The 12585-nt window shown below is 47.1% G+C and overlaps 3 protein-coding genes across 3 annotated transcripts; 1 reads left to right on the top strand and 2 right to left on the bottom strand.

The window, feature by feature from the left end:
* Positions 1 to 6443: 6443 nt before the first annotated feature.
* Positions 6444 to 7520, top strand: PEX2_024480 (regulator of G-protein signaling domain-containing protein; the record flags this gene model as incomplete). The annotated part of the gene is made up of 1 exon (XM_016739723.1): positions 6444 to 7520. The coding sequence occupies one exon, from the start codon at positions 6444 to 6446 to the stop codon at positions 7518 to 7520; it is 1077 nt and encodes a 358-aa protein (XP_016596485.1).
* A 1128-nt stretch (positions 7521 to 8648) lies between these two features.
* Positions 8649 to 10405, bottom strand: PEX2_024470 (RUS1 family protein; the record flags this gene model as incomplete). Its single annotated transcript, XM_016739722.1, has 4 exons — positions 8649 to 9473; positions 9560 to 9604; positions 9690 to 10030; positions 10393 to 10405. 4 exons carry the CDS (start codon positions 10403 to 10405, stop codon positions 8649 to 8651), a joined length of 1224 nt encoding a protein of 407 aa, XP_016596484.1.
* Positions 10406 to 11715: 1310 nt separating this feature from the next.
* Positions 11716 to 12139, bottom strand: PEX2_024460 (alpha-ketoglutarate dehydrogenase subunit KGD4; the record flags this gene model as incomplete). Its single annotated transcript, XM_016739721.1, has 2 exons — positions 11716 to 11999; positions 12064 to 12139. The coding sequence occupies 2 exons, from the start codon at positions 12137 to 12139 to the stop codon at positions 11716 to 11718; spliced, it is 360 nt and encodes a 119-aa protein (XP_016596483.1).
* Between the last annotated feature and the right edge of the window lie 446 nt (positions 12140 to 12585).

Genomic DNA, 12585 nt, shown 5'->3' with positions numbered 1-12585 from the left:
GCATACAAGTTCCCGTCTGGCGAGTGGGATAATCTAGTGATTACTCGAGCAGGGATATTTGATGATCTGGAGCTTTTGGAGAGAAAGCCGGCCGTGGAGTTGTACGTCAGAAGCCGCGTGAGCTGGGCATGTCCTCTTGATGGAGTGCCGCAGTTTCAAGCAATGCCACCTGTTTAAAAGCAGAGCTGCACCAATGGACCTTGAAATATATGGCCAGATATGCCGAGAAAAAGCATAATACTACAATCAACCTGGAGTAGCCAGAGATATACAGAACCATCACCAGGCTATTTCAAGGCCCACAACCAGCTCTTGAGGTAAGAAGCGCAGACTGCACAGTATATTTCGCTTCTATATCGGCAAATTTATAACCGTCTATGTAAGTATACACTTACTTTTGCTAAAAGAGTCTTTAGCTTAAAGTTTGGAGGAAGCTAACTAGGACTACAAAAATGTTCTAGTTTGGCTCGAGTTTCCTCGCAAAGAATAGGATCGGGTGGAAATGCAGCCCGTTTCTGGCTTCAAAAGCGGTCATTTTCGGCGTCAATACCATAAGTCCTCATATTCTAGTTGTAATGAGTGTCTTGTAATATGTTGTATGTTGTATTAATGTGAATGTGTCAATGTATATTCCCCCGCATTCATCTCCTTCCCCGCTTGGCGATTTAGTCTTGGCGTGGCTGAAGCTAGGCAGAGGAATTTCCGTTTCTTTCTTTGCTTTTTTTCTACCCCCGACCCTTTATCCTTTTCATTCCCTTTTTCCTATTTGCTTTTTTGGGGTGCATGGGCGCGCGTGGATGGGCTGAGGGCTTTCTGCGGGGATGGGCTGGTTCTCCTGTGTGCGGATTGGTCGACGTGTTTGGGATTAGGTGCTGGGCTGGTGACAAGGTGTTGTTATTGGTTTGCAGCTAGGCTTGAGTTTGAGCTTGGGCTTGGCTTGGGGTTATTGACAGGGTTTTGCTTTTTGGGATGTCAATTATACCTATAGGACTTGAGTACTCCGTACGGAGTACTCCAGGCTGTGAGATAAGGGGTGAGGTTGGTACTTTGGTATAGGGTTGTTTAATTGCACATTATTTCTGTTAGTATTCCGTTTCCTTTAATGCACAGGGGTGGTGTGAGCTATTGAATTCCTGCATGTGATGCTGAATATCTTTATAGAGGTGCCGATGCTATCCGGAGTATGGAGTACGGGATCGACTTGCCCATCACACACCTTGATAGTTAGTGTATATAAAAAGTACATTGACTAAAGTGTCGATCAACCAAATCTAACTATAGACATTTGAATTGGCTAACACAATGGCATGTTGTAGGCCAACCTAGGCGCGTAATATGAAACAGCAATTCCCTACACAGTAAGCACGGCATACAACATACCTAGGTTCTCCATGCTCCGACACTCCGACACTCCGGAGGCCGGAGTGCATATCAAGTAACGGGATAGTACTCCATGAATTGTACCTTATCAAGTTCGCTTATCTTATAGGGTCTATAACTAATCCATAACTAACACGAAGGTCAGCTATCTGTGGTTAAGCCAAAAAACCAAAATCCAAGCAAAATGGCTTTTAGCGCCTAAGGTGATAAGACCAAGTCTAGAACAAGTTAGTCAAATGGATTCCCCACAGAGAAAACACATGCTTTCCCATATCTGACGATAAATAAATTACCCTCGCATTACCCAAGGCTGAGTGTTTCACGTAGCGCCGGGAGAGTACATTCAGACAGAATCATCACAACAGCCCCAAAGGACTCGAGGATCCGAAACGAGTCTAGAGTCGATTTCGATTATCTTGCGGCTAATTCAATATTAGCTATCTTATATTGTTGTTGTTTTATTTCTGAGACTCCGCCTAAAATCAAGATTGCAGTTGAAACAGTGGAGAAAAATGAGGTCACTCGCGGCATCTGCCGTCTGATCGACTACGCTGTTCTGTTTTGGGTGGCCGGGTGACTTTTTCTTCACTGTTCCTTGTATTTTATTTCGGTTAGCTTTGTTTATCTTCCAATATTCTCGTGTTAAGTCAACCTAGAAGGGGCTGTGGAGGTGTCCTACTGGTCTGGAACAGCGTGATTTATTGCTTTTGTTCCAAATCAGAGATCATCCCGTGTGGATCTGCAATCGTCTTCTTGGATGCTAGTTTCTTCCTTTGTGACTGGCCCAGCTGTTTACGATACTTCTCGGTGTTAATCTCTATCCCTGCCATTATTACTCCGATCCCTGCCATGATTGAGTAACTCCATTCGAGTCGGCTGCACATCATCAAGAGATATTACAGGCTAAAGAAGGTNAGGGGGGGGGGGGGGGAGCGCGTGTTGCTTGGTTGATTGTATTTTCTCCTTGCTTGACTTGTGTTTAGCTATAGCTTGGCTATCACTTTGCTTTTACTATGTCGTACTACTATGTCTTACAGCGCAGCTATATTGCATCGAATACGAAATATAATTGTAAATTATACATATGCTGTCGGCTAGAAAGACCGAGAAATAGTCAGAACTTTGTGCATTTTGTATAGCAAACTATCTAAGACACTAACGGTAATGCGATATGGATGGCACTATCGCCAAGGATCGTGCAGGTACTAATGTGGTAGTAAATGCACGAGTCAATAACAACCATAATACCCCCTGTCCACCCCCTCATTCTGGTCAGTAAAAAAATAACGGGCATATCTACCCCATAGGTACTACAGCTACTAACATCCTAGTGACAATCCTGGAAGCTATCTGCAGATAGCGTGTGCCACAATATGTCCTCCACAAGCCAAAGGAATCGGAATGGGCCGAATACCCCATTTACGGGAGAAATGGAAAAAGAAACTAATACGGAGTAGAAAAATATAAAAAGCAAGGGAAAGAACACGAAAGAAGGAAAATAAAAAGCCTCACCCCCTTCCCACTAGCAAAATAAATCCCCGCCAGGGTTAGGACCTACAGTAGCGCCCTAATGGCAAATGTACCCCATACATAAACACACAGCGAGACACGATCCAGAAAAATATAAAAATATAAAAACAAAAAGAGAAGAGTCACATATCCACTTTCTCGCTAAACGGGAAACGGGAAACTTAACGGGAAACCATTGTTCTAGATGCATTCAATTGCACCACGCTAGGAAGAACAAAAGGGGAGACCGTCAACCAGCTCGGCCACGGTAAGGGCGCAATGCGAACCCGTGCGCACCGATGTGGGGGTGATTCTTGATGCCTTGCCGTGGGCATCGGAGAACGGGGAAAATTGTGGATCATCCTTTTTTGGCCCTTTAGTTTTAGTCTTACGAGAGGATCGAATATTGGGGGGTTTGGGCGCTTGGGAGGCTTTGTAGTGTCTTGGGGGTGGATATCTTATGCACCGCTTGTATCCCTGTCCCTGTGTAATACGGGCTTGGGCTTGCGGTTTCGCTACAACATACGGAGTACGTGGGCGCGGGCTCCGTGATTAGGTCTAGGTCTACTTTGGTCTTTGCTAGGCGCGTGGGGTGTGGTTTTTCTTAGGGGCGATAGCTGCGGTAATTCCTAGGTTGCGTGCTGTGTTATCGCGAGGTCTTATTGGGGGTTGGCGTGCTTTGCTGTCTTGCGCAATTTTTTTTTTGCTTTTTGTTGCTGCATTGCATCTTGCAACGTATATGAATGCCGGTGGTCGGTTTACCTATCTATCTGCACGCTGTAGGTGTTCTCTTGTTCTATTGTACAGTATATTTCTATACGGAGCATACATATGCTATTTGACAGTTCCTTCAACGGTCAGTGCCCCGATCCAATTTATTAGTTGCATAAAGCAAAAAGAAAAGATCAACTGTTTTGCTATCTGACGGTCGATGTTGAAATAATAATTGGTTTTGCTATTAGTCTGGACCTTGAGCTAGACTTAGTACAGGGCATGTCATGAGGATGATCCAGTCTTGCATTCGCCTCCCCATAACCAAATAATACCATAACCTCGTCTTCCATGTTCTAGCCTCTACTTTGTATCATGCAATCCAGCACATGGTCATAATTATGTCGACCTGTCAAATCCAAAAATGTGAAGTGATAGGCGAACCAAGCTTCATTGAGCCATGTTAACAACAACCTTATCCCGGGCCAGAGCGTTCGTGCAGAAAGGTCTATGACACAATCTCTGGGTTGAAGCATGTCAATTGTACGGAGTACTCCGTATAATGGGTATGTGATAATAGATACTCGATTCTTCTTATCTACGGTGAGAAGACGAAAAGAAGTGGATCTACAACATATAACACCGGAGGTCCTCGAAGCCTCCGAACAGATCTCTCTCCCCAAGTCTTGGCACTCGGTTTCAATCGGCAGTATCACCCACTTCTGTTTGATGTGGGTTATGTTGTAAGGCATGAGCCCATTATTTCGACCAAGCACTGTGCTCCATCGTCCCGAGAGAGAAATAAAAGGGTAAGAAGTCGCAATATCCATGTCGACCGTGAAGGGATGGTGTGGCTTGGCGTGCATGGAAAATGCGTATGCGTTCTACAATACAACATATGGGCAGACTCGGCACAAACAGAACATGAATCATGGTAGTGGCGATATCCGGATCGACGAGAAAAAAAACTCTGATTCCACGGGTGACTATGTGGAACTTGAGTCCGTCCAGGGGGGTCAGATCATTTTTCATATTAGTGTCTTTATTTTTCTTATTTTCTCAGGATTTACGGATGTGGCGATCGAGTGGATAGGTATAACTAAAGTGCTTCGACGGGGTTTTCTAGAATTCTAGAAGGTCTGGGCAGTTCCGCCTGCGGTCACACTGAATCCTTTTTGAGGATATACAACACACTCAGTCTATATTTATATACAATATGGAGTAGCAATTGGAAACATTTGTCTCTCTACTCCGTATATTTTACTCGATGTAGACGCGATTCCCATTTTCATAGTTTATTCCAAGACTGTTCGGGTCTCTACTAAACATGTTTCGCCTCCACCAAATCAAGCTAATATATTTTCTTTCATACGTTGTATGTTGTACGTTGTACCTTGCCGAATCCCTGTAAATTCCACATACGCGTTCACGAGTCCCGAGGTATGTTGTATGTTCAATTAATTATAGAGAGACATTAAGACAAAGCTTGTGTGACATTCCAATGTGGTACAAATGATCTCAGAACCATTTTTGGAATGATCGGCAGGGCCATATTGGCATTGAACACAAGCCCTAACTAGTGTGCCGATATTATATTATTTGATATGATTGAGTTTTCAAGGTTATCACGATGAACTTACTGTTAAGGTGACAGAGGATGTTTTAGATGACGTGCAAGACAAAGCAACCTTGGAAGAGTGAGTACCCTCGATGCAAGGGAAAGAATGCTGTGACACGGCCTTATCGTGTATTTTACTGGTATTGGTTTGGTCATTTCGTGTTATAATACCACAGAACCGTGGGTCGACGATTGACATTCCGGTCTCGGATGGCGTGCTAGCGGCCGGGAGATAAGAGGCTATCGTGGATTATGAAGTAGATGTAGGAGTTATATCTCAATAAGAAATAGTACATAGACCTAAATTGCACGGAGTACTCCGTAGAAGAGTCGCTAAATGTATCTTGAATCATGGAAGAGTTCCTCGTGTTCCGTGGTGGAGTTCAGGGGAACGAAAATTCAAAACTCGCCACGTTGGGCGCATTGGTCGTTTTTTTTTTGTTTTTTTTGTTTTCCAGAACCCGTGGAAGCTTACACGTATGACTTCTGGAAGGATTGTGGAGTGATCAAAACAAGGACACATGTAGGTAGTTACATAATCTCAGTTGATCTTCTAAGAGGTTTAATATTCACATTTTAATGTTGACAGAAGACTTGTCTACATTTCTCCAAGTATCCCTTGCAGATCTCAGGCGCTTGTTCAAACGTGAGAGTTCAGCAAGTCGCCACAATAAGACAAAAGTCAAAGCCAATCAGAAAATTCAATTGGAAAAAAAGGAGGGAAATAAATCGAATTGGGAAATCAAAAAGAGAAAAAGAGGGTTAAAAAACCAAAAAAGACGAAAAGAAAAGACGAAAAAAGAAAAGAAAAAGAAAAAAACAATTATGACATCTTATCGAAAGAAGACTCCACTTGGGCGCAGAAACTAGTTTAGCGTCTCCATCTCGATCCACCTGAGTCTACTGAGGTGCCCCCCCCGTAACCCATTACCCAAGGTATCGTCATGAATGATTCCAGAATCCGCCCTTTTTATTCCTCTTCTTTAGTACTTCGATTTCCCGCTTGGTTCTTCTCCCCCATATTATTTCATTTTATATTGCCCTGTCTCTCTAAACTCTATCCACTCCATACGCCTTGACATCCCTGAATCCCTCAGTGCAAATCCTATATGCCTCTATCCCGATAACCCGCCGCTATTTCAACAAGCTGGAGCCTCGTCTCACACGCAGGGGACGGCCGGTGAGAAAAAAGCCGATTAAGGGACCCCGACGCACACTATACGCTATGCTTAAAAAGAAGACGCTGGCTCCGTCCCTCTTCTTCCGGAACCACACTCCTACCGCAACCCCCGAATTGTCCCCCACCTCCTCAGATAGCGACTCCGAGGAGGATATGGAATCATCTGGCTCCCGGCCGGTCAGCCTGGCTATCTCGTCGGGGGCCTTCTCCATGCGCCCGACTCTCAATGAGGTGCTGGCCAACATTGCTCCTCCTCCATACACCTTGAGCGCTTTCATGGCCTACCTCTCCCAGAACCATTGTCTCGAGACCTTGGAATTCACAATGGAGGCCAACCGATACCGGGATTCCTACTACGCTCTGGCCGAACGAGTCGGCTCCGCCGCTATGGAATCGGAATGCCCCGAAACCCAACACCTGCGAATGCTTTGGAAACGCCTATTGACTGCATACATCTTCCCGGGGTCACCGCGCGAGATCAACCTGTCCAGCGAAGTCCGAGATGCGCTCCTGCAGTACAAGAACGTGGCTGCGCCGCCCGTGCCCGAGACGTTAGATTCTGCCGTGAAGCGCATCCACGACTTGATGGAGGAATCCATCTTCCTCCCCTTCGTCAACAGCCACACCACCTCCCCCTCCATGGGACCCTCCGACCCTTTCATGGGGCCCGACGACTTCATGAGTCTATCATCGACGAGCCTGGACGAGCACCCGATGAAAAGGGTCCGGTCGCGTGTGTCGAAGCGCATCTCCCCGCAGTCGTCTACCAAGGATCTTCCCGCGACGGGTCACAACCGCTCAACCATGTCCCTCGGCGCCGTGCATGCCATCGGCAAACGCACTTCCGGCGCCCTTGTCAACACTAGCACTAACGGCGAGTCGGCTTACCTGTCTCTGACCGATGACTCTGCCTCTCCGCAGTCTAGCCCCACCGCCGAGGAGCCCATGACGCCGCCCACCACCCCGCCTGCCAGCGAGCCGCATCTCCCCATCCACAGCCCCAGACTTCGCACCGAGAACCCTTGGAAGAAGATGGGTATGAAGCTTGGATTTAAGAAGCGTTCCACTGGAGGCAGCAGTGGTAGCTCTCGCGATCCTAAGATTCTTGGTCTTGACGATTGATTGTTTTCTCTTTTTCCCTTTTCGATTCCGACTCTTGTCGACATATACAAAACCTACACAAAACACAACACTTTTTTGCCTCCCGACTTACGACAACTACGAATTCCGCAACGACACCTCATCTCAACACATCTTGCATGAAATACCGAAATGCATCATCCCACGACTTCATTCTAGCCTTTGTCGAGCGTTTATATTGGCGGTGTATGAGAGCATGACGCATTGAAAGCATATGAAACCGGCGTTTTCTTTGTTTTTGTTTTTTTTTTTTTTTCTTATGGGATGTCTCCGGCTGAGCATCCTTTTGTTTCCAACTTCACTGTTTATTTTTGTGGTTTATTTTTTTTTTGCGGATGGCATCACGGGAAAAGAAACCCCATATATATCATATCATGTTCTTATCTATAGATTGGATAGAAGACCTGTTGGCTTTTCAGGTCTTCTGGACACGGCGTTTTTGTCGAGACATTGTCTTGGTCTCTTTCCCACAACTGGGATTTCATTTTATTCGGAATCAATAGACTTGATACCCCTCATTACATCACTTTCTTCCGGACAGTACCCCGTAATCAAAGTATTAAACTGTATTTAGTGAATCCCGTACGCACACCTACATTTAGGTAGGCCATGCATTCGACCGTTAGGGCAAATTCCAAACCCAACAGCAACAGCAACCGAAACTAAGACCTCGACTCTTACCCACATTCCCAGCATGTCCCAATTCAGCTTGAAATATTACCAGCCGTTATCCGAGCAGGCACCCGAGTATTCTTTCTCAGATCCGAGACCAAGCCTCGTCTAGACCTTTCTCGATTCCCCTGGTCACACACGTCGGACACCCACACTCAGACATGTCGCCCGAGAGCTCGGGGAGACGTACATATAGACTTCCAAGGGCTGTAGTACAGATGCACACGTAACCCCTCGCAAGCCCTTTGAATATTAATGTTCAATGTTCGCCACTGCATCGGATGATAGGTTCTTATTGATGTGACTTTGTTCATTACATTTACTACATGTAGTCAAAGGGACAGGTCCCGGAGTGGAAGATTAAGGTGAAATGTAAAACGTACAAGCAAAAGTCAAGGAAGCGGAAGTGTAAGTGTACATCAAAACCAAAGACCAATATCAAAGCTCAATCCTCCGTCCACCCCTCGTCTCCAAAGCAGCAATATCAACATCCCACCCGGCACCACTCAAACCCGTCAGATATCTCTCAAATCGTTTATCCGTATTCAACAAAGCAAGCGTCCCCTCAACAACAGTAAGAACCGCATCAACAGAAGAACCCATCGTAATCCGGGCCAGAACCCTTGCAGCCAGCAAAGCATGAGCCCACGCCTTCAATTGATTCTCAACCGCACAACCCCGCTTCAGAAGAATCGAAGCATGCCACTTCACACTCTCTCCCGCAGCTTCGGACGGCACGAGAAACAAGATATAAAACTCATCCGCGAAAACAGCCGCCAGCCGCTGCAGCGGGAGGGTGCGTTGGAACGATGTACTTCCAGACACAGAACCGCGTAAGAAAGAAGACAATGTGCTACCGGACCCGGAACCACCTAGGAAAGTAGACATGGACACGCCTATCTGCGCGGATCCTAGATGATGGGTTATTGTATGCGTGCCCGAGTGCTGCGTCCATTGTAACGCTCCGTCTCGGTGGAAGATACGCTCGTGTTTGGCTACCTGTGCTGGTGTGAGGATTTTCCATTCCTTTTTGGATGGGGTGGGTGCAGTTGGATCGAGATCGAGATCGAGGTCTAATGCTAGACTCTTGTCTGAGGCTAGGAGGGCTGAGAAGATGATGTTTGCGCGCTGGCGGTTTAGACTTGTCATTTGGACGGCGCGCACGGCGATGTAGTTCATGCTTAGATGCATGGCTAGGAGGATTAGGAGGATGAGCCAGGTTGTGCTGAAGCTGGTTATATGGGAGATGACTACGGATCCGACCTGTGGGGTTTGTGGTTAGGGTGGGATTGTTGCTTGTTGCTTGAGGGAGAGGGTTAGGGATGTGGGATGTGGGGGTGGAGGCTTACCAGCATGCCGAAAAGGGAGATGACAGTCTCCTGAGATGAGTCTTTCTACACGACAAAATATAGTATGTTAGCTTTCTGCCTATCAATTTCAAGGAGAGAGTGCATCGCGGGAATTCAGATAGATACATACGGCATTGAGCTCTGCCAGATTCCCCCATTTAGCGAAATGAGCACTCAAGCTCGCCTTCGAGCTACCCCCAGCTACGCCACATAGGGCTCTGAGGACACCGGCTGTGCTGAGGACAATCACCCGTGCCGGTCCGGCGGGAACACCCGGCGAGAGACAGTCGAGGATCATGGCGATATCATTGAAGACGTCTGCTGCTAGCCGGTAGGTTTTACATTCTGGTTCGAGGGCTGTGCCGACTCGGTGGGCGAAGCAGATCGTTGCAATGCGGCCTGATATATCTTGCAGGATGTGTAGGAGCAGTGCGGATGTTGGAGAGGCGTTGGCGTTGCCGACGCCGACTCCTGTATATTGGGTTGGGTGTTAGTAGCTTGCCTTGCGGTTTGATTTTGGTTTATGGGGGTTGGGCTGGATGGTTGGATATGCACCTTGGAGGACGGCTCGGGAGGAGAGGAGGCCTGCTATTGAGCTGCAAAAGGCTTGCAGGGAGTCCTGTGGTGGGTTGATTGGGTCAGATATGTGTTCTAGGTGTATGTTTGATATTGCTTTTGGCATGGTAGAGTAAGGTAGTTTGGGCCGTGATGTTTTTGTCTCTGGTAGTCGGGGATTGAATGCTCACAAAAATTTGATATCTGGGTTAAATATTAGCATTGTTTTGTATGTCAGGGCAGTTTCACGCATTTCAACGGCTCCTATCTGCACTCACGGGAGATAGTCATCGCTGACACTTTGGGGGTATCCGGAGGGAAGAAAAACATCCCTTAGTGAGCCAACTAGAGGCTTTGCTGACCATGATGAAGTAGATGGAGAGGAACTCTGTTATACTAGGTCAGTTTAGATCAAAATATCTTGAGGCATCAATATAGCGTTGTAGGTCCCGCTGGATCATGCAATGGCATCCATATCTTGAATCAACACGTGATAAATGGATATTAAATGAGCACAATTCATGTACTAAATGCAAGAGATGGTGGGTTTGTGTTTGTGTTCCAGAAAACAGATCCATTGTGAAGTGATTGGCAGGTATCCCAGGACATTAACCGGGATGCTGGCCTGCTAGTCGGCAAGATGAAGACAACATCTGGAATTGACAGTGTCTGCGCGCCGTTCCAATCTTGGAAACCCCCAGACTAGAAGCATCCAATAGGAAAGTAAAAAAAGACCACTTACTATTACATCTACCCGGCCAGCCGGTATCTTTGAGGAAGTGACCGAGGAAGCGACATCTCCCGAGTATATGTAGGTTGCAGTTGGGTTTCCAGCCTCGTCTGTCTCCCGGAATGCCAGCCTATTCGACTCGCTCGTATGGGAGGTCATATTCAACCAGACCTCGGGATGGGAAGTAGACAAGGGTTATCCGGATCGAGGTAGAGTCGGGGAGGCACGTGCTTGAGACCACGTACCTTACGATTGATACTTAATGCTAAGCCTATAGTTCGATAGCGCTATAGCTCTATAGTCTCGAGTATTATACGTATATCAGAAAAGCTTAGTCTTGCTTCGAGAAATTCATTTCTTCGAATAGTGCTCACAGAGCCTATGTATGTAACAAGAATCACCAAGTCCCACAATCTATGTATAAAACGAACACGACTCCGCCTTTTCGACATCAAGACGATACAGCTGCATGTTGCGCATGGAAATAGAACACCGAGAAAATCAACCACCAGCGCCGGGTACAACGAGTGAAAAAAAACACCGGGAAAAAAAAGGAGCGGCAAAGCATCACCGCTAGAGAAAAACGTCCTTGTGAATAGCCTCAGACTATCACAAGCAACAAGGTATAAAGTGAGAGTTTTTGGTCTCGGAAACTCTCGGAACGAGTGAGCAAGTATCAGATCTGTGTTCCCAGCGACCGCGAAAGCATTGGCAACACCACGGTCGGCCGAAGTCAAGATTGTGACCGCGCTTCAACTGCCCCAAAATCGAGACTCCAGACTCAAGCTCATTCATCGCGCAACTTCCATAGGAAGTCTCATGCCCCATTCATACATTTTGAGAAATTTTTATATTTTGCCCGAGGGAACGCTTATGCGAACATGCTCGCGCCGCCAGTCTCAATGGCATCAATCTCAGCCTGAGTCCAGGGCAGACGACCGAAGCGCGCGGGGAGCTCAGCGCGGTCGAAGAACTCGCCGCCCTGGGGCTTGATGGGGCCCAGCGCGGCGCCGGAAGTGCCGCCGATGGTGCTGTTGAAGGAGGAGCGACCGAGGGGGCCGTGCTGCTGGGCCTTAGCACGGTAGGTAGCGAAGGAGTCGGGGAGAGAGCCGGTGGGAGAGGCGGGGTGAACGCGAGGAGAGTGGTCAATGGACTCTGGAATATCGGGTTAGTTCCGGTCTAGGGGATTTGGAGCTCGGAAATGGGTAATATCACGTACTAGGGACGGAGCGCTTGCCAACGAAGCGAATGAGGGGAGTACGGGCAGTGCCGCTGAGGATGGAAGTGACACGCATTGTGGTAGTTATGGAGTTATTAGGTGTGTTGAGGTGGGAGGTTGGTAAGATCAATTTGACGCGGGAATGTGCGAAATTGAACGGGTCCGGTAGTATCCGAATCCGACCGAGAGGAAGGTACAAGAGAGTGGGGGTATGGGTGTTTTTTAAAGTGAGGAATTCCTGGGTATATGAAAGAAGGCGAATATGTAGAGAATGAAGAAATTAGAGGTTGAGGATTAGAAAGAGGAGGGGAAGAAAGGAAAAGACTCGAAGATAAGAGAGGGAGGATTGCCGTTTTGGGAAAAGCCGATTCGGAACCGGGGAAGTTATATGCCCGCAGGTGTTTGTGTATTTTGTACTTTGTACACGGTAGATTGGAGTACATCTACTATATTAAAGCATCAAGTACGGAGTACAATCTACATACTCCCTATACATTATTCCGTACTATGTCACGCCATATT

The sequence above is a fragment of the Penicillium expansum genome (assembly GCF_000769745.1).
Source record: "Penicillium expansum strain MD-8 chromosome Unknown contig66, whole genome shotgun sequence".
Lineage (NCBI taxonomy): Eukaryota > Fungi > Ascomycota > Eurotiomycetes > Eurotiales > Aspergillaceae > Penicillium > Penicillium expansum.
This window is presented reverse-complemented; position numbering and strand designations above follow the sequence as displayed.